Here is a 22,917-nt window from a genome sequence, read left to right on the forward strand (position 1 = left end):
GGGAACCTGTGCATATGCGTGCTGCTAGTGGCAACATCATTTCGTTGAGTCTACCTTAACTCTGCAGTGTTAGGAAAGGGCTCATAAGTAAGCATTTCATGGTAAAGTCTACACCTGTTGTATGTGACCAATTTTGATTTGGTTTCTCTCTAGAAGAGGGATATTATTAAGGTGTAATAATACTGTCCGGTGGTTATTGTGTCTGTCTGCCTCACGGGGGGCTCCCTTGCGGGGGGGTGTAACGGACAAACATGCAGAGCATGTTGTGCGGTGGTGTGAGAATACGCGCTCTGCACCGGGGCCATGATTCATTCACGAGCCCCCTTCACCATTTAACACCGGACAGCTCGAGGAGGTGGGACTTCGGTGAGATCAGGGCTCAATTGGACGGGAGGCAGAATGATTGACAGCTGACAGCCCAGCCCTACAGCAGCCCTCAGACTATTTACACTTTCTAAAACTGGGGCCACTGCGGTCCGCATGCGCTCAGCTCACACACATCAGAAGGTCTATTTCACTTGCAGCTAACGTTTCATAGCTGCGTCCAGTTGGAGAGAGAGAGAGAGAGAGAGAGAGTGTGTGAGTGAGAGAGTGTATTTGGTCACTAGGACGGTATGTGCGGCGCCCCAAAGTCAGTCCTGAACGGGCCGTAGCTCAAGGAGAGAGAGGAGCGTCCGCTATTACGGTGGAGGCCCTTGGGGTGAACTTTTCACTTCATTTCACTTCTGTATAGAGTGACTTTTTCGTTCTTTCCTTTCCTGCGCCTCTCCCTGGTCGGACGGTTGGTGGAATGGCAGAGAAGCGACGCTCCCCGTGCACTCTGAGCGTCAAGGCGCACGCGTTCTCGGTGGAAGCTCTGATCGGGTCGGAGAAGAGACGGAAGCTCGGGGAGGACGACACTAGGGTGTGCTTTCTCGAGGAGGTCACGGAGGTGTTGGAGCTGCCCAGTAACGGAGGGGAGAGAGAGGAGAGGGCGTGCAACCGCGCCAGCGACCGGGGCAGCGAGATAGAGTGCGTTAGTGACGGCTCGCGTAAGTAAAGACTGTTACCGTGGAGTGTTGACACCGAAGACGACTTAAAATACATTCACCACCACTCCCTAGAAAAACGCACACTGGACTGAACATTTAATAATGACATATTATGAGGCTACAACTATTCTAACAGGGACTCAGGCGAAACTGGTGTAGGCCTATCCTGTAACTGGCCCGATAAATCCAATCTAATATTTCTTGTTGACCTGTTTTTATTGCTCGTTGTTGTTGTTGTGGGTGGTGGATGTTTATTACTGCATAGCCTCAACAATAAGACAATGATTGTATGAACCGAATGATTAACATGAACTAAATTACCACTAGAATGAAATAAAAATAAAATCGATTACCTGCAATAACCAAGTAGGCTATACAAATATCCTAATAATAATAACAGTAAACACAAATACTGTTATAAATGTAGTCTAAACTTGAACATAATTACAGACTATTTACAGAACCAAATGCACAGAGTAAGGGCCTAATATATTTATCTGGGTTCAGAAACACAGAGCATCTGAAACATGCATTAAAATGATTTAAACATTAACGAGGGGCTGATATGTTTGCCGCTCTATTGTAGAGATATGATATAATATCCGGTTATTGGTCGAGTAAATAGAACGGCTGTGCGCGTGACTAATCAGCCGCTTTACGAGTCTTGTTACAATCATAAACACGCCAATTAGCTATTACCGGCAGGAAGATGGCCTCGGATGAGGGCCGTTATATGAACGGGGTTTAGACTCGCGTTAAAATCCACAGAAACACAACAAACTGTTCTATTGTAAATGTAAAAAATATTTGATCAAAACTATTCCATATCAGCCTAGCTGTACCTGTCAGAAAATAGGGTTTTTCCTTCAGTGTGGTTAAGCCTGGGTGTTGCACTGTGCTGACTGTGATTCTATAGTCCTTATATATTACTTATTATTATTATTATTATTATATTACTGTATTCTACATGAATATAATATTTATTTATATTTAACCTTTATTTATCCAGGGAGTCCCATTGTCAGATCTCTTTCAACAGGCAGGGAGACGTGTCCATGACACTAACGTTATAATAGCCTATTCATAGAATTTAATAAAATAAAATATAACTTCATTGTCAATCAAAGGATGGTTATTTGTCTTTGGCCTCACCGTGATAATAGATGATAACATAACAGTAGAGATAATATGGTCCTAAAATAATATATGACCGTAGCGCTATAGTTTATTACATTTACGCCTGTCTGGTTGTGGGATGACCAATACAGAACACATATTGGTATATTGTCTGCGGCCTGAACACCCATTTTGACAGCAACACAAATGGTCCAGTCTAGTCAGGTCTGGTCTGATCTAGTCAGTTCTGGTCCAGTCTAGTCCAGTCCAGTCTAGTCCAGTCTAGTCCAGTCTAGTCCAGTCTAGTCCAGTCTAGTCTGGTCCAGTCTAGTCCAGTCTAGTCTAGTCAGGTCTGGTCCAGTCTGGTCAGGCCTTGTGACTCTAGTGGAGCGTAACAGACAAGAACAGACACGGCTCGTTTGGCGACGAACAGAGAGCCATGATTATTATAACTGATGGGACAATGACACACACACACACACACACACACACACACACACACACACACACACACACACACACACACACACACACACACACACACACACACACGACTATACTTTAGGCCTACTGCAGTCACTACTAGCCCGTATTAGGATACTAGCCTATACCAAACTACTACATTATAACAAGATTGTCTTGCTCGTGACTGACCCGGACTGTCTTTCCGTAGTGGAGAGCTGTGACGTGCTGTTGGAAAGCCCCCTCCCAGAGGCCCAAGCCCAGCGCGCCCCACCGGTAACAGTAACGGTTCCCGGAGAGGAGATGCGCGTGGACTTGCAGGGCTCCGACCTGTGGAAACGGTTTCACGAGATCGGTACAGAGATGATAATCACGAAGGCGGGCAGGTGAGAGAAACGACACGGTAACACAGAGGCTAAAGAAACATTGAAGAAGAGGACAACAAGTCTTGGTCGTGAACTTTAAACAATGTGCAGATATTTTACATGAGCTTCCTGCTGTGACGGAAAAGGGTTATTATTTTTTATTTAAACATGTTTTAAATTAACCGGTCGTTCAATGTTGCAGTTATGACGCAAGGATTATTAAGTGTCTTAACAGAAATTTAAAGCAGATTTACCGTCTAATCAAAATTTGTTTGATTCAACCGGATTGATCAGAAACAAAACAAAATTGTTTAATAAAAAGGGAAATACTGAGAACAGAATTTCTATGAAAAGTTTACGCAAAATTACACAAAACCACCTTTGACTAAATATAATAATAATAATAATAATAATAATAACAATAATAATGTTTTATTATAATGTTATAAGGTACTATTGTAATGTTGTTTAAATAATAATTTAGCTAATTCTGTCGTAGCCTATAGGTCTACCTTTCATGCTGATTTGTATTTTCTTATAGGCCTAGACCAAGCATAATCACATGTTAGGCTAAAGTGATGATATTTATATCAATGTGTGAGAAATGTATATTTCATGTCACGAACAAAAAAGAATCTGAACAATTGTAGAAAACGACCAGCTGACTATGTTGCATCTCTTTACACAGCCAGGCAACTAATCGAAATATTTTGTAAGCTACATATTTTATGTATTCAATGTGACTCTATTTGATGTCTCTCTCCTCCCGGTGCAGGCGGATGTTCCCCGCTATGCGCGTGAAGATTTCGGGTCTGGACCCCCACCAGCAGTACTACATTACCATGGACATTATCCCCGTGGACAACAAACGATACAGGTTAGGAATATAACACAAAAATAACTATTATATACGCCTAAACTATACAACTAATATAAGAATAACAACCTCGTAGACAACACATTATACGCTGCTACAGGTCAGGAATTAGCCGATGCAAAATCCCTTTCTGATAACCTATACTATTGCAGGTATTTCTGCTGACGTTTACATATAGATTAACTGTGCTAGGCTGGAGAGGCGTCTTGGTTTCTTTGATATTATAGCATAAAAACCTTGAGAGGTTTATTCAAGTTGTAATCGTTTGTGTCGGTGAACTGGGAACAAAGCGGAACAAATGGCGGTTGGGAACGGTCTGTCAGTCAGCGATGGTTGTGTCCTTGCGCGGTTTGGTAAAGAAACGCCTTTTGGACAGCAAACCTCACAGTCCTGACGGTCAAATAACAAATGCTCCAACAACATGAACACAAAACACAGTGTTGATGCTATTTCTCTCTTTCTCTGTGTTTGTGTGTGTGCAGGTACGTGTACCACAGCTCCAAGTGGATGGTCGCGGGAAATGCAGACTCCCCAGTGCCGCCGCGTGTATACATCCACCCGGACTCTCCGGCTTCCGGTGAAACGTGGATGCGTCAGGTGATCAGCTTCGACAAACTCAAACTGACCAATAACGAACTGGATGACCAGGGACATGTAAGTTACCTATTTATTATATATTTTTTATATATGCAACACGTAACGTTATGATGACTGTATTATTACTTGGACTAAATCTACACCATTTGGTGGATGGAATGATGGATATATTGACTGACTGATGGATTTATGAGCTACTGGTAAATATTGATCAGAATGCTATTTGTATGAAGTGACTTTAAACTGGAGAAACTCGAGGAAAGGGGATTTCAAAATAATTAATCTGAAATTGTGCTTGAAGTTTAATATTTTAAAAACCATGTTTACTTTTTGATATACAGTAGATTTTGAGTTTGATAAAAGGACAGAAATGGTAAATATTCTGAATGAAAGGATCGTGTTTATTGAGGTCATGTCTTGATTGTTATCAGAGGAAATAGATCACATTTTCTCCAGAAGTTTAGTTTAGTTCATTGGAGTATTTTAAAAATCATTGTAAACAGACGGAAACCGCCAGGCTGGACTAAACTGTGATTGGCCGTTCAAGAGGAACTGTTTGTGTGTTTTTGTGTGTTTCTGTGTGTGTGTGTGTGTTTCTCTGTGTGTGTGTGTGTTTCTGTGTGTGTTTCTGTGTGTGTGTGTGTTTCTGTGTGTGTGTTTCTGTGTGTGTGTGTGTGTTTCTGTGTGTGTTTCTGTGTGTGTGTGTGTGTTTCTGTGTGTGTGTGTGTGTGTTTCTGTGTGTGTGTGTGTGTTTCTGTGTGTGTGTGTGTGTGTGTGTTTCTGTGTGTGTGTGTGTGTGTGTTTCTGTGTGTGTGTGTGTTTCTGTGTGTGTGTGTGTGTGTTTCTGTGTGTGTGTGTGTTTCTGTGTGTGTGTGTGTGTGTGTTTCTGTGTGTGTGTGTGTTTCTGTGTGTGTGTGTGTGTGTTTCTGTGTGTGTACGTGCATGCCTACGTGAGTGTGTATGTGCAAGTATGCGTCTGTGTTTTATGATGTGAGAGAATAGCAGGCAATTCCATTCATGTGTAATTGTGTAGTTCTTCTGCGGTATAAAAATGCCCTAACCATGCTGTGTGTGTGTTGTGTTGTGTGTGTGTTGTGTGTGTGTGTGTGTGTGTGTGTGCATGTGTTTGTGTGTGTGTGTTGTGTGTGTGTGTGTGTGTGCATGTGTTTGTGTGTGTTCAGATCATCCTCCACTCCATGCATAAGTACCAGCCGCGAGTGCATGTGATTCATAAGGAGCGTGGCGAGGAGCTGTCTCATGTTAAAGCCGTTCCCCAGGGAGACGGCACCAGAACACTCAGCTTCCCAGAGACCACCTTCACCACTGTCACCGCATACCAGAACCAACAGGTAACCTTCACACAACATTCACACAACCATACCGGAACCAACAGGTAACCTTCACACAACATTCACACAGCCATACCAGAACCAACAGGTAACCTTTACACAACATTCTACACAACCATACCAGAACCAACAGGTAACCTTCACACAACATTCACACAGCCATACCAGAACCAACAGGTAACCTTTACACAACATTCACACAGCCATACCAGAACCAACAGGTAACCTTTACACAACATTCACACAGCCATACCAGAACCAACAGGTAACCTTCACACAACATTCACACAGCCATACCAGAACCAACAGGTAACCTTTACACAACATTCACACAGCCATACCAGAACCAACAGGTAACCTTTACACAACATTCACACAGCCATACCAGAACCAACAGGTAACCTTTACACAACATTCACACAGCCATACCGGAACCAACAGTTAACCTTTACACAACATTCACACAGCCATACCAGAACCAACAGGTAACCTTTACACAACATTCACACAACCTCTAAAGTCTAAACAACCATACCTTAAAGGTCCAAAGCAGCCATTTTTATCTCAATATCAAATCATTTCTGGGTAATATGGTACCATACTGTGATTGTTTAAAATTAAATTGGTCAAAATAAACAAAATAGCATCCTAGAAAAGAGCAATTTCCTCAAGCATGAATTCTGCTGGGACTGTGTGGGAGTGGTTTAAGTGGGGAGGGGAAACGTAACATCTGCTGTTATTGGCAGAGAGGTTTGCAACTGTCTTTCTTATTGGTCTAATATCTAATTTACTGCATGGTGATGTCACCATGGTTGGCAAAAACTCACTCCCACCAAAACAGGAAGAGACTTCATGCGGTCTTTTCAAACAGCTCTTACACTAAAAGGGATTATCATCATTTTCACCATTTCACAGTATTATTCCATCCTCATAGTGTGAAAATATATTATACAACACAAATTGTAGAGAGAGAGAGAGAGAGAGAGAGAGAGAGAGAGAGAGAGAGAGAGAGAGAGAGAGAGAGAGAGAGAGAGAGAGAGAGAGAGAGAGAGAGAGAGAGAGAGAGAGAGAGAGAGAGAGAGAGAGAGAGAGAGAGAGAGAGAGAGAGAGAGAGAGAGAGAGAGAGAGAGAGAGAGAGAGAGTTGTAAGGTTCTAAGGGGCAGTGTGGAACAAGGCTGAAGGAGCTCACACAGTGGACATTTTGGTTTCTACTGGTTTCTACTGGTCTCTTCTGGTCTCTACTGATCTCTACTGGTCTCTACTGTTCTCTAATGGGCTATACTAGTCTCTAATGGGCTCTACTGGTCTCTATCGGTCTCTACTGGTCTCTACGGATCTCTACTGATCTCTACTGGTTTCTACCGGTCTCTACTGTCCTCTAATGGTCTCTACTGGTCTCTAATGGTTCCTACTGGTCTCTACCAGTCTCCAATGGTCTCTACTGATCTCTAATGGTCTCTACTGGTCTCTACTGGTCTCTACTGATCTCTACCGGTCTCTACTTATCTACACATTTTGCCATGAATGTTGTTCAATTGACACCCTTTACCATGGCACTTTGAGATTTATTTTAAACTGCAAAACCCTTACTGGTCTCTACTGGTCTCTACTGGTCTCTACTCGTCTCTACTGATCTCTAATGGACTCTACTGCTCTCTAATGGACTCTACTGGTCTCTACTGGTCTCTAATGGACTACTGCTCTCTACTGGTCTCTACTGGTCTCTACTGGTCTCTAATCGGTCTCTACTGGTCTCTACTGATCTCTACTGGTCTCTACTGGTCTCTACTGGTCTCTACTGGTCTCTACTGGTCTCTACTGGTCTCTACTGGTCTCTACTGGTCTCTACTGGTCTCTACTGGTCTCTACTGGTCCCTACTGGTCTCTACTGGTCTCTACCGGTCTCTACTTATCTACACATTTTGCCATGAATGTTGTTCTGTAGGCAGCTCTGCAAAGCGGTCACTTGCTGCCACAGCCACAAAGTCATACAATCTGATTTTAAAACTATCCCTAACCTGTAATGTAATGTAATGTAATGCCTAATCCTTAAATGAAGCCTAAAAAGCCTCTATACACAATTTAATAAAACCATCAAGCCCTAAAGCTTATTTCCTTATATTCAGGACAATGACACACACACACACACACACACACACACACACACACACACACACACACACACACACACACACACACACACACACACACACACACACACGCAACTTTATGGCTAATCACTGTTATTGTTGATGTGAAATTGTAATAATGTTCATGTAAACAAACAGGAGATGGACGTACAGATCATTCCCAGACCAATCCTTCTCTACTATAATGTTTACAAACAGGAGATGGATGTACAGATCATTCCCAGACCAATCCTTCTCCACTATAATGTAAACAAACAGGAGATGGATGTACAGATCATTCCCAGACCAATCCTTCTCTACTATAATGTAAACAAACAGGAGATGGATGTACAGATCATTCCCAGACCAATCCTTCTCCACTATAATGTAAACAAACAGGAGATGGATGTACAGATCATTCCCAGACCAATCCTTCTCCACTATAATGTAAACAAACAGGAGATGGATGTACAGATCATTCCCAGACCAATCCTTCTCTACTATAATGTTTACAAACAGGAGATGGATGTACAGATCATTCCCAGACCAATCCTTCTCTACTATAATGTAAACAAACAGGAGATGGATGTACAGATCATTCCCAGACCAATCCTTCTCTACTATAATGTAAACAAACAGGAGATGGATGTACAGATCATTCCCAGACCAATCCTTCTCTACTATAATGTAAACAAACAGGAGATGGATGTACAGATCATTCCCAGACCAATCCTTCTCTACTATAATGTAAACTAACAGGAGATGGATGTACAGATCATTCCCAGACCAATCCTTCTCTACTATAATGTAAACTAACAGGAGATGGATGTACAGATCATTCCCAGACCAATCCTTTTTGTAACTGATGTTTGAGGGAATCTGACAATATGCTAATATGGTTGTGTTGCTTGTGTTGTTGTTGTTGATGGTCTGATGTTGTTGTTGTTGTCTTCAGATCACCAGGTTGAAGATTGACAGGAACCCATTTGCTAAAGGCTTCAGAGACTCAGGCAGAAACCGGTGAGTTCCTCTACACATTACTGGATAGTTACAGAGACAGAGCCTGGGTTGTGTGTATATACAGTACCAGTACCAGTCAAACATTTGGACCCACCTACTCATTCCAGGGGGTTTCTTCTTTCTTTCTTTGTACTGTTTTCTACATTGGAAACAAATCAGAATATATTTTATATTTGAGATTCTTCAAAGTAGCCACCCTTTGCCTTGAGGACAGCTTTGCACACTCTTGGCATTCTCTCAACCAGCTTGATGAGGTAGTCACCTGGAATGAATTTCAATTAACAAGTGTGCCTTGTTAAAAGTTATTTGTGGAATTGATTTCCTTCTTAATGCGTTTGAGCCAATCAGTTGTGTTGTGACAAGGTAGGGTTGGTATACAGAAGATAGCCCTATTTGGTAAAAGACCAAGTCCATATTATGGCAAGAACAGCTCAAATAAGCAAAGAGAAATGACAGTCCATCATTACTTTAAGACATGAAGGTCAGTCAATACAGAACATTTCAAGAACTTTGAAAGTTTCTTCAAATGCAGTCACAAGAAACATCAAGCGCTATGATGTAAATGTCTCTCATGAGGACCGCCACAGGAAAGGAAGACCCAGAGTTACCTCTGATGCAGAGGATAAGTTAATTTGAGTTACCAGCCTCAGAAATTGCAGCCCAAATAAATGCTTCACAGAGTTCAAGTAACAGACACATCTCAACATCAACTGTTCAGAGGAGACTGTGTCTTCATGGTCGAATTGCTGCAAAGAACCCACTACTAAAGGACACCAATAATAAGAAGAGACTTGCTTGGGTAAAGAAATCCGAGCAATGGACATTAGACCATTAGAAATCTGTCCTTTGGTCTGATGAATCCAAATTTGAGATATTTGGTTCCAACCGCCGTGTCTTTTTGACCACACATGGTCTCCGCATGTGTGGTTCCCACTGTGAAGCATGGAGGTGGTGGTGTGATGGTGGTTTGCTGGTGACACTGTCAGTGATTTATTTAGAATTCAAGGTACACTTAACCAGCATGGCTACCACAGCATTCTGCAGCGACACGCCATCCCATCTGGTTCGCGCTTAGTGGGACTATCATTTGTTTTTCAACAGGACAATGACCCAACACACCTCCAGGCTGTGTAAGGGCTATTTGATCAAGAAGGAGAGTGATGGAGTGCTGCATCAGATGACCTGGCCTCCACAATCATCTGGCCTCCACAATCATCTGACCTCAACCCAATTGAGATGGTTTGCAATAAGTTGGACTGCAGAGTGAAGAAAAAGCAGCCAACAAGTGTTCAGCATATGTGTGAACTCCTTCAAGACTGTTGGAAAAGCATTCCAGGTGAAGCTGGTTGAGAGAATGCCAAGAGTGTCCAAAGCTGTCATCAAGGCAAAGGGTGGCTACTTTGAAGAATCTCAACTATAAAATATATTTTGATTTGTTTAACAGTTTTTTGGTTACTACATGATTCCATATGTGTTATTTCATAGTTTTGATGTCTTCACTATTATTCTACAATGTAGAAAATAGTAAAAATATTTGAATGAGTATGGTCCAAACTTTTGACTGGTACTGTATATATACAGTGCAGTCCATAATTATTGACGCCCTTGATAAAGATGAGCAAAATAAGCGTATAAAATAAATAACACAAATATTGAGCTGTGTTGTATGACCCCCAAAAATTGTGAAAATATATAATTTTATACTAAAACAAATGCTCAGAGAAAGAGACAAAGTAATAAAAAAAAAGGTAGGGGTTAAAATTATTGACACCACTACCGTTCAATACCTTTCAATACCTTTCAATACCTCACCTTGCGAGGATATCGGCACTGAGCCTTTTTATAAAATGTTTTATGAGTTGGAGAACACCTTGGGAGGGATCTTAGACCATTCCTCCATACAGACTCCTTCCAGATCTTTGATGTCCTTTGTCTGGTCTTATGGACCTTTTCAATTCAAACCACAGGTTTTCAATGGGTTTCAAGTCCGGAGACTCTGCAAAATGTTGATTTTATTGGCCAATTAACAATTTCCTTATGGATGTTGATGTGTGCTTGGGGTTATTGTCTTGCAGGAAGATCCACTTGCGTCCAAGTTTCAGCCTCCTGGCAGAGGAAACCTGGTTTTTGGTTAAAATCTCCTGTTACTGGGTAAAGTTCTTGGAGTCGTTGACCTTAACAAGGGCCCCGGGACCAGTGGAATAGCCGCATAACATCACACATTTTACAGTAGGTATTGGGTTATTTTCTGCTCATGCCTTCTCATTTCGATGCCAAACCCACCACTGGTCTGCGTGGCCAAAGAGCTCTATTTTCCTGTCATGTGACCAAAGCACCGGGTCCAATCCAAGTGCCAACGTCGTTTAGCAAACTACAGGCGGTTGGATGACATGAAAATAGAGTTACTTTGCACACCAGTCATGGGTTTGGCATCGAAATGAGAAGGCATGAGCAGAAAAGAACCCCATACCCACTGTAAGATATGGTGGTAGATGTTTCACGTAATATAAAAAATATTTCCAAACATGCATTCTGTTCGCAACAAGGCATTAAAGTAATACTGCAAAAAAAAATGTGGCAAAGCAATTACTAACTTTTTGTCCTGAATACAAGGTGTTATGTTTTTGTTATCATTTTGCCCTTCTTAATTTAAACGGCACCAGGATCTTTACCCAGTAACAGAACATTTTAAACAACAAACCTGCTTTTCTCTAACAGTAGGCTTTCATTGTACTTTCTATCAGGTTTTAGACATTCAGAGACGTTCAGAGAGAGAGAGACGTTTTTTAAATCCGTAATAATAATTGCCCTCCCCTGCCGCTCCCAACAAAATCATATTTAAACCATTATATTTATAACATCATAATTTAACATCACATTCCCATAAAGATACAGGAATATTAATACCAACAACATTAGCAGCATTAAAACAACAACTGTTCTGAGGAAAATATGTTTACATAAAAACACATCTAACATATCAAAACATATTTCAGTATTTTTTTTATTTTTAGGAATATTTAATTTGAAATGAGTGGCAAAAAAATATGAAAACCACTTAGTTTGTCAAGATACTGTGTATATACCACGGTTAATGGCTGTTCTTAAGCACGACGCAACGCGGAGTGCCTGGATACAGCCCTTAGCCGTGGTACATTGGGCATATATCACAAACTCCTAATGTGCCTTATTGCTGTTATGAACTGGTTACTTACATAATTAGATTAGTAAAAATAAATGTTTTGTCAGCCAATCAGCATTCGGTGCCTGAAACACCCAGTTTATAATACGAGATGTACACTACATAGCCAAAGTATGTGGATAACCCTTCAAATGAGTGGATTCGTCTATTTCACCCACACCCGTTGCTGACAGGTGTATACAATAGGGCAAACAGCCATGTAATCTCCATAGACAAACATTGGCAGTAGAATGGCCTTACTGAAGAGCTCCTTGTCACCGTCATGGGATGCCACCTTTCCAGCAAATCAGTTCGTCAAATTTCTGCCCTGCTAGACCGGCCTCAGTCAACTGTAAGCGCTGTTTTTGTGAAGTGGAAACGTCTAGGAGCAACAACGGCTTATACGCGAAGTGGTAGGCCACACAAGCTCACAGAACGGGACCGCCGAGTGCTGAAGCACGTAACACGTACAAATGATCTGTCCTCAGTTGCAACACTCACTACCGAGTTCCAAAACTGCCTCTGGAAGCAACGTCAGCACAATAACTGTTTGTTGGGAGCTTCATGAAATGGGTTTCTGTGGCCGAGAAGCCGCACACAAGCCTAAGATCACCATTCGCAATGCCAAGCATCGGCTGGAGTGGTGTAAAGCTCACCGCCATTGGACTCTGGAGCAGTGGAAACGCGTTCTCTAGAGTGAGGAATCACGCTTCACCATCTGGGAGTCCAACAGACAAATCTGGTTTTGGTGGATGCCAAGAGCACCCTGCCTGAAGTTTGGTGGAGGAGGAATAATGGTCTGGGCTGTTTTTCATGGTTCAGGCCCCTTAGTTCCAGGAAAATCTTAACGCTACAGTTTACAATGACATTCTAGATGATTCTATGCTTCCAAATCTGTTGCAAAAGTTTGGGGAAGACCCTTTCCTCTTTCATCATGACAATGCCCCCGTGTACAAAGCGAGGACCATACAGATTTTTTTTTTCAAGATCGGTGTGGAAGAACTTGCCTGGTCTGCACAGAGCCCTGACCTCAACCCCATCGAACACATTTGGGATGAATTGGAACACCAACTGCAAGCCAGCATCAGTGCCTGACCTCACTAATGCTCTTGTGGCTGAATGGAAGCAAGTCCCCGCAGCAATGTTCCAACATCTAGTGGAAAGCCTTCCCAGAAGAGTGGAGGCTGTTTTAGCAGCAATGTTCCAACATCTAGTGGAAAGCCTTCCCAGAAGAGTGGAGGCTGTTATAGCAGCAATGTTCCAACATCTAGTGGAAAGCCTTCCCAGAAGTGGAGGCTGTTATAGCAGCAATGTTCCAACATCTAGTGGAAAGCCTTCCCAGAAGAGTGGAGGCTGTTATAGCAGCAATGTTCCAACATCTAGTGGAAAGCCTTCCCAGAAGAGTGGAGGCTGTTGTAGCAGCAATGTTCCAACATCTAGTGGAAAGCCTTCCCAGAAGAGTGGAGGCTGTTATAGCAGCAATGTTCCAACATCTAGTGGAAAGCCTTCCCAGAAGAGTGGAGGCTGTTGTAGCAGCAATGTTCCAACATCTAGTGGAAAGCCTTCCCAGAAGAGTGGAGGCTGTTATAACAGCAATGTTCCAACATCTAGTGGAAAGCCTTCCCAGAAGAGTGGAGGCTGTTATAGCAGCAATGTTCCAACATCTAGTGGAAAGCCTTCCCAGAAGAGTGGAGGCTGTTGTAGCAGCAATGTTCCAACATCTAGTGGAAAGCCTTCCCAGAAGAGTGGAGGCTGTTATAACAGCAATGTTCCAACATCTAGTGGAAAGCCTTCCCAGAAGAGTGGAGGCTGTTATGGCAGCAATGTTCCAACATCTAGTGGAAAGCCTTCCCAGAAGAGTGGAGGCTGTTATAGCAGCAATGTTCCAACATCTAGTGGAAAGCCTTCCCAGAAGAGTGGAGGCTGTTATGGCAGCAATGTTCCAACATCTAGTGGAAAGCCTTCCCAGAAGAGTGGAGGCTGTTATAGCAGCAATGTTCCATCATCTAGTGGAAAGCCTTCCCAGAAGAGTGGAGGCTGTTATAGCAGCAATGTTCCAACATCTAGTGGAAAGCCTTCCCAGAAGAGTGGAGGCTGTTATAGCAGCAATGTTCCAACATCTAGTGGAAAGCCTTCCCAGAAGAGTGGAGGCTGTTATAGCAGCAAAGGAGGGACCAACTCCATATTAATGTCCATGATTTTGGAATGAGATTATCGTCAAGCAGATGTCTACATACTTTTGGTCATGTAGTGCGTGTGTGTAATAATATAACCGTGTGTTTGTGTGTGTGTATAATATATAATGAACTAAAATATAAACACAACATGTAAAGTGTTGGTCTCATGTTTCATGAGATGAAATAAAAGATACCAGAAATGTTCCATACGCACAAAAAAAGCTCTTTTCTCTCAAAGCATCACATTTTGTGCACAGATGTTACATCCCTGTTAGAGAGCATTTCTGATTTGCCAAGATAATCCACCCACTTGACAGATAATCCACCCACTTGACAGATAATCCACCCACTTGACAGATAATCCCCCCACCTGACAGATAATCCACCCACTTGACAGATAATCCCCCCACTTGACAGATAATCCACCCACCTGACAGATAATCCACCCACCTGACAGATAATCCATCCACTTGATAGATAATCCACCCACCTGACAGATAATCCATCCACTTGACAGATAATCCCCCCACTTGACAGATAATCCACCCACCTGATAGATAATCCACCCACCTGACAGATAATCCCCCCACTTGACAGATAATCCACCCACCTGACAGATAATCCCCCCACTTGACAGATAATCCACCCACCTGACAGATAATCCACCCACCTGACAGATAATCCACCCACCTGACAGATAATCCCCCCACTTGACAGATAATCCACCATTTGACAGATAACCCACCCAATTGACAGATAATCCCCCCACTTGACAGATAATCCCCCCACTTGACAGATAATCCACCCACCTGACAGATAATCCACCCACCTGACAGATAATCCATCCACTTGATAGATAATCCACCCACCTGACAGATAATCCATCCACTTGATAGATAATCCACCCACCTGACAGATAATCCATCCACTTGACAGATAATCCACCCACTTGACAGATAATCCCCCCACTTGACAGATAATCCCCCCACTTGACAGATAATCCCCCCACTTGACAGATAATCCCCCCACTTGACAGATAATACCCCCACTTGACAGATAATCCACCCACCTGACAGATAATCCCCCCACTTGACAGATAATCCATCCACTTGACAGATAATCCATCCACTTGACAGATAATCCCCCCACTTGACAGATAATCCATCCACCTGACAGATAATCCCCCCACTTGACAGATAATCCACCCACTTGACAGATAATCCCCCCACTTGACAGATAATCCACCCACCTGACAGATAATCCACCCACCTGACAGATAATCCATCCACTTGATAGATAATCCACCCACCTGACAGATAATCCATCCACTTGACAGATAATCCCCCCACTTGACAGATAATCCACCCACCTGACAGATAATCCACCCACCTGACAGATAATCCCCCCACTTGACAGATAATCCACCCACCTGACAGATAATCCACCCACCTGACAGATAATCCACCCACCTGACAGATAATCCCCCCACTTGACAGATAATCCACCATTTGACAGATAACCCACCCAATTGACAGATAATCCAACCACTTGACAGATAATCCCCCCACTTGACAGATAATCCACCCACCTGACAGATAATCCACCCACCTGACAGATAATCCATCCACTTGATAGATAATCCACCCACCTGACAGATAATCCATCCACTTGATAGATAATCCACCCACCTGACAGATAATCCATCCACTTGACAGATAATCCACCCACTTGACAGATAATCCCCCCACTTGACAGATAATCCCCCCACTTGACAGATAATCCACCCACCTGACAAATAATCCCCCCACTTGACAGATAATCCCCCCACTTGACAGATAATCCCCACACTTGACAGATAATCCCCCCACTTGACAGATAATCCACCCACCTGACAGATAATCCACCCGCCTGACAGATAATCCATCCACTTGATAGATAATCCACCCACCTGACAGATAATCCATCCACTTGACAGATAATCCCCCCACTTGACAGATAATCCACCCACCTGACAGATAATCCACCCACCTGACAGATAATCCCCCCACTTGACAGATAATCCACCCACCTGACAGATAATCCCCCCACTTGACAGATAATCTACCCACCTGACAGATAATCCACCCACCTGACAGATAATCCCCCCACTTGACAGATAATCCCCCCACTTGACAGATAATCCACCATTTGACAGATAACCCACCCAATTGACAGATAATACAACCACTTGACAGATAATCCCCCAACTTGACAGATAATCCCCCCACTTGACAGATAATCCACCCACTTGACAGATAATCCACCCACCTGACAGATAATCCATCCACTTGATAGATAATCCACCCACCTGACAGATAATCCATCCACTTGATAGATAATCCACCCACCTGACAGATAATCCATCCACTTGATAGATAATCCACCCACCTGACAGATAATCCACCCACCTGACAGATAATCCACCCACTTGACAGATAATCCCCCCACTTGATAGATAATTCCCCCACTTGACAGATAATCCCCCCACTTGACAGATAATCCCCCCACTTGACAGATAATCCCCCCACTTGACAGATAATCCCCCCACTTGACAGATAATCCCCCCACTTGACAGATAATCCACCATTTGACAGATAATCCACCCACTTGACAGGTGTGGCATATTATATACAGTATATAACTGTGTATATAATATACAGTATAACTGTGTGTATAATATACAGTATATAACTGTGTATATAATATACAGTATAACTGTGTGTATAATATACAGTATATGAATGAGTGTATAATATACAGTATAATTGATTGTATAATATACAGTATATGACTGTGTGTTTAATATACAGTATAATTTATTGTATAATATACAGTATATGACTGTGTGTTTAATATACAGTGTAACTGTGTGTATAATATACAGTATATGACTGTGTGTTTAATATACAGTATAACTGTGTGTATAATATACAGTATATAACTGTATGTATAATGTACAGTATGACTGTGTGTATAATATACAGTATAACTTATTGTATAATATACAGTATATAACTGTGTGTTTAATATACAGCATAACTGTGTGTATAATATACAGTATATAACTGTATGTATAATTTACAGTATGACTGTGTGTATAATATACAGTATAACTTATTGTATAATATACAGAATATGACTGTGTGTATAATATACAGTATGTAACTGTGTGTATAATATACAGCATAACTGTGTGTATAATTTACAGTGTGTAACTGTGTGTATAATATACACTATATAACTGTGTGTTCCAGGATGGGTCTGGAGGCTCTAGTAGAATCCTATGCTTTCTGGCGTCCGTCTCTAAGATCCCTGACATTTGAAGACATCTCTGGAATTAAGCAAGGTAAGACATCATTTCTGAAAGCCTCTATTGAAACAAGAATCTTCCAACCTAATTTAAAAAAAAATGTATTAACAACTTACTTATGTACTGGTCTTACTGTTGTACTGGTCTTACTGTTGTACTGGTCTGACTGTTGTACTGGTCTTACTGTTGTACTGGTCTTACTGTTGTACTGGTCTGACTGTTGTCTGACTGTTGTACTGGTCTGACTGTTGTACTGGTCTTACTGTTGTACTGGTCTTACTGTTGTACTGGTCTTACTGTTGTACTGGTCTGACTGTTGTACTGGTCTTCCTGTTGTACTGGTCTTACTGTTGTACTGGTCTTACTGTTGTACTGGTCTTACTGCCTGTGACTGTGATATGTGGTCTTAGTTGTACTGACTGAGATATGTGGTTTTAGTTGAACTGACTGTGACTGTGATATGTGGTTTTAGTTGAACTGACTGTGACTGTGATATGTGGTTTTAGTTGAACTGACTGTGACTGTGATATGTGGTTTTAGTTGATCTGACTGTGATATGTGGTTTTAGTTGAACTGACTGTGATATGTGGTCTTAGTTGAACTGACTGTGATATGTGGTCTTAGTTGAACTGACTGTGATATGGTGGTTTTTTTAGTTGAAAATTGATGTGCTGTGATATGTGGTCTTATGTTGAACTGACGGTGACTGTGAATGTGGTTTTAGTTGAACTGACTGTGATTATGTGGTCTAGTTGAACTGACCTGTGGACTGTGATATGTTGTCTTAGTTGAACTGACTGTGATATGTGGTCTTAGTTTGAACTGACTGTTGGACTGTGATAATGTGGTCCTTAGTTGTACTGACTGTGATATGTGGTCTTAGGTGTGTATGACTGTGACTGGTATATGTGTTTTTAGGTTGAACGACTGTATATGTGGTTTTAGTTGTACTGACTGTGAGGTGATATGTGGTCTTAGTTGAACTGACTGTGACTGTGATATGTGGTTTTAGTTGTACTGACTGTGATATGTGTTTTTAGTTGAACTGACTGTGATATGTGGTCTTAGTTGAACTGACTGTGACTGTGATATGTGGTTTTAGTTGAACTGACTGTGATATGTGGTCTTAGTTGAACTGACTGTGACTGTGATATGTGGTCTTAGTTGAACTGACTGTGATATGTGGTCTTAGTTGAACTGACTGTGACTGTGATATGTGGTCTTAGTTGTACTGACTGTGATATGTGGTCTTAGTTGTACTGACTGTGACTGTGATATGTGGTTTTAGTTGAACTGACTGTGATATGTGGTTTTAGTTGAACTGACTGTGACTGTGATATGTGGTTTTAGTTGTACTGATTGTGATATGTGGTTTTAGTTGTACTGACTGTGACTGTGATATGTGGTCTTAGTTGAACTGACTGGGACTGTGATATGTGGTTTTAGTTGAAGTGACTGTGACTGTGATATGTGGTTTTAGTTGAACTAACTGTGACTGTGATATGTGGTTTTAGTTGTACTGACTGTGACTGTGATATGTGGTTTTAGTTGAACTGACTGTGACTGTGATATGTGGTTTTAGTTGTACTGACTGTGACTGTGATATGTGGTCTTAGTTGAACTGACTGTGATATGTGGTTTTAGTTGAACTGACTGTGATATGTGGTTTTAGTTGAACTGACTGTGACTGTGATTGTGTTTTAGTTGAACTGACTGGACTGTGATATGTGGTTTTAGTTGAACTGACTGTGATATGTGGTTTTAGTTGAACTGACTGTGATATGTGGTCTTTAGTTGTACTGACTGTGATATGTGGTTTTAGTTGAACTGACTGTGACTGTGATATGTGGTCTTAGTTGAACTGACTGTGACTGTGATATGTGGTTTTAGTTGAACTGACTGTGATATGTGGTCTTAGTTGAACTGATTGTGATATGTGGTTTTAGTTGAACTGACTGTGATATGTGGTCTTAGTTGAACTGACTGTGACTGTGATATGTGGGTTTTAGTTGAACTGACTGTGATATGTGGTCTTAGTTGAACTGACTGTGATATGTGGTTTTAGTTGTACTGAATGTGACTGTGATATGTGGTTTTAGTTGAACTGACTGTGATATGTGGTCTTAGTTGAACTGACTGTGATATGTGGTCTTAGTTGTACTGACTGTGATATGTGGTTTTAGTTGTACTGACTGTGACTGTGATATGTGGTCTAGTTTGAACTGACTGTGATATGTGGTTTTAGTTGAACTGACTGTGACTGTGATATGTGGTCTTAGTTGTACTGACTGTGACTGTGATATGTGGTTTTAGTTGAACTGACTGTGATATGTGGTTTTAGTTGTACTGACTGTGACTGTGATATGTGGTTTTGTTGAACTGACTGTGATATTGGTTTTAGTTGTTACTGACTGTGATATGTGGTTTTAGTTGAACTGACTGTGACTGTGATATGTGGTTTTAGTTGTACTGACTGTGACTGTGATATGTGGTTTTAGTTTGAACTGACTGTGATATGTGGTCTTAGTGTGAACTGACTGTGATATGTGGTCTTAGATGTACTGACTGTGACTGTGATATGTGGTTTTAGTTGAACTGACTGTGATATGTGGTTTTAGTTGAACTGACTGTGACTGTGATATGTGGTTTTAGTTGTACTGACTGTGATATGTGGTTTTAGTTGTACTGACTGTGACTGTGATATGTGGTTTTAGTTGAACTGACTGTGACTGTGATATGTGGTTTTAGTGTCTGCTGTGACTGTGATATGTGGTTTAGTTGAACTGACTGGACTGTGATATGTGGTTTTAGTTGAACTGACTGTGACTGTGATATGTGGTTTTAGTTGAACTGACTGTGACTGTGATATGTGGTCTTAGTTGTACTGACTGTGACTGTGATATGTGGTTTTAGTTGTACTGACTGTGACTGTGATATGTGGTTTTTAGTTGAACTGACTGTGACTGTGATATGTGGTTTTAGTTGAACTGACTGTGACATGTGGTTTAGTTGTACTGACTGTGATATGTGGTCTTAGTTGTAATGACTGTGACTGTGATATGTGGTTTTAGTTGTACTGACTGTGATATTGGTTTTAGTTGTACTGCTGTGACTGTGATATGTGGTTTTAGTTGTACTGACTGTGACGGTGATATGTGTTTTTTTAGTTGTCTGACTGTGACTGTGATATGTGGTTTTAGTTGAACTGACTGTGATATGTGGTTTTAGTTGAACTGACTGTGACTGTGATATGTGGTCTTAGTTGAACTGACTGTGACTGTGATATGTGGTTTTAGTTGAACTGACTGTGACTGTGATATGTAGTTGTAGTTGAACTGACTGTGACTGTGATATGTGGTCTTAGTTGTACTGACTGTGACTGTGATATGTGGTTTTAGTTGTACTGACTGTGACTGTGATATGTGGTTTTAGTTGAACTGACTGTGACTGTGATATGTGGTTTTAGTTGAACTGACTGTGACTGTGATATGTAGTTGTAGTTGAACTGACTGTGACTGTATATGTGGTCTTAGTTGTACTGACTGTGACTGTGATATGTGGTTTTAGTTGTACTGACTGTGACTGTGATATGTGGTTTTAGTTGAACTGACTGTGACTGTGATATGTTTTTTAGTTGAACTGACTGTGACTGTGATATGTGGTTTTAGTTGTACTGACTGTGACTTTGATATGTGGTCTTAGTTGTACTGACTGTGACTGTGATATGTGGTTTTAGTTGAACTGACTGTGATATGTGGTCTTAGTTGTACTGACTGTGACTGTGATATGTGGTTTTAGTTGAACTGACTGTGATATGGGTTTTAGTTGAACTGTGTGACTGTGATGTGTTTTAGTTGAACTGACTGTGACTGTGATATGTGGTTTTAGTTGAACTGACTGTGATATGTGGTCTTAGTTGTACTGACTGACTGTGATATGTGGTCTTAGTTGAACTGACTGTGACTGTTGATATGTGGTCTTAGTTGAACTGGACTGTGACTGTGATATGTGGTCTTAGTTGTACTGACTGTGACTGTGATATGGGTTTTAGTTGAACTGACTGTGACTGTGATATGTGGTTTTAGTTGTACTGACTGTGACTGTGATATGTGGTTTTAGTTGTACTGACTGTGACTGTGATATGTGGTTTTAGTTGAACTGACTGTGACTGTGATATGTGGTTTTAGTTGAACTGACTGTGATATGTGGTCTTAGTTGAACTGACTGTGATATGTGGTCTTAGTTGTACTGATTGTGATATGTGGTCTTAGTTGTACTGATTGTGACTGTGATATGTGGTTTTAGTTGATCTGACTGTGATATGTGGTCTTAGTTGAACTGACTGTGATATGTGGTTTTAGTTGAACTGACTGTGATATGTGGTTCTTAGTTGTACTGACTGTGACGGTGATGTGGTTTTAGTTGATCTACTGTGATATTGGTCTTATTTGTACTGATTGTGATATGTGTTTTAGTTGACTGACTGTGACTGTGATATGTGGTTTTAGTTGAACTGACTGTGATATGTGGTTTTAGTTGAACTGACTGTGATATGTGGTCTTAGTTGTACTGACTGTGATATGTGGTTTTAGTTGAACTGACTGTGACTGTGATATGTGGTCTTAGTTGAACTGACTGTGACTGTGATATGTGGTTTTAGTTGAACTGACTGTGATATGTGGTCTTAGTTGAACTGACTGGTGATATGTGTTTTTAGTTGAACTGACTGTGATATGTGGTCTTAGTTGAACTGACTGTGACTGTGATATGTGGGTTTTAGTTGAACTGACTGTGATATGTGGTCTTAGTTGAACTGACTGTGATATGTGGTTTTTGTTGAACTGACTGTGACTGTGATAGTGGTTTTAGTTGTACTGATGTGACTGTGATATGTGGTTTTAGTTGACTGACTGTGAATGTGGTCTTAGTTGAACTGACTGTGATATGTGGTCTTAGTGTACTGACTGTGATATGGGTTTTAGTTGTACTGACTGTGACTGTGATATGGTTCTTAGTTGAACTGACTGTGATATGTGGTTTTAGTTGAACTGACTGTGACTGGATATGTGGTCTTAGTTGTACTGACTGTGACTGTGATATGTGGTTTTAGTTGGACTGACTGTGATATGTGGTTTATTGTTGTACTGACTGTGATATGTGTTTTAGTTTCTGATGGACTGTGATATGTGTTTTAGTTGAACTGACTGTGATATTTGGTTTTAGTTGTACTGACTGTGATAATGTGGTTTTAGTTGAACTGACTG

General features: G+C 41.3%; 1 protein-coding gene across 1 annotated transcript in view; it reads left to right on the forward strand.

Moving 5' to 3' along the window:
• Window positions 1–790: 790 nt before the first annotated feature.
• tbx18 (T-box transcription factor 18) overlaps window positions 791–22,917 on the forward strand; it is a 31,780-nt gene continuing 9,653 nt past the window's right edge. Inside the window, exons 1-7 of the mRNA XM_038986313.1 lie at window positions 791–1,031; window positions 2,821–2,995; window positions 3,750–3,851; window positions 4,334–4,505; window positions 5,630–5,797; window positions 8,882–8,946; window positions 17,598–17,689. Of these exons, the coding sequence (XP_038842241.1) occupies window positions 791–1,031; window positions 2,821–2,995; window positions 3,750–3,851; window positions 4,334–4,505; window positions 5,630–5,797; window positions 8,882–8,946; window positions 17,598–17,689 (1,015 nt within the window). The remainder of the gene's footprint in view (window positions 1,032–2,820; window positions 2,996–3,749; window positions 3,852–4,333; window positions 4,506–5,629; window positions 5,798–8,881; window positions 8,947–17,597; window positions 17,690–22,917) is intronic.

Source organism: Salvelinus namaycush, unplaced genomic scaffold (genome assembly GCF_016432855.1).
Source record: "Salvelinus namaycush isolate Seneca unplaced genomic scaffold, SaNama_1.0 Scaffold453, whole genome shotgun sequence".
Classification (NCBI taxonomy): Eukaryota; Metazoa; Chordata; class Actinopteri; order Salmoniformes; family Salmonidae; genus Salvelinus; species Salvelinus namaycush.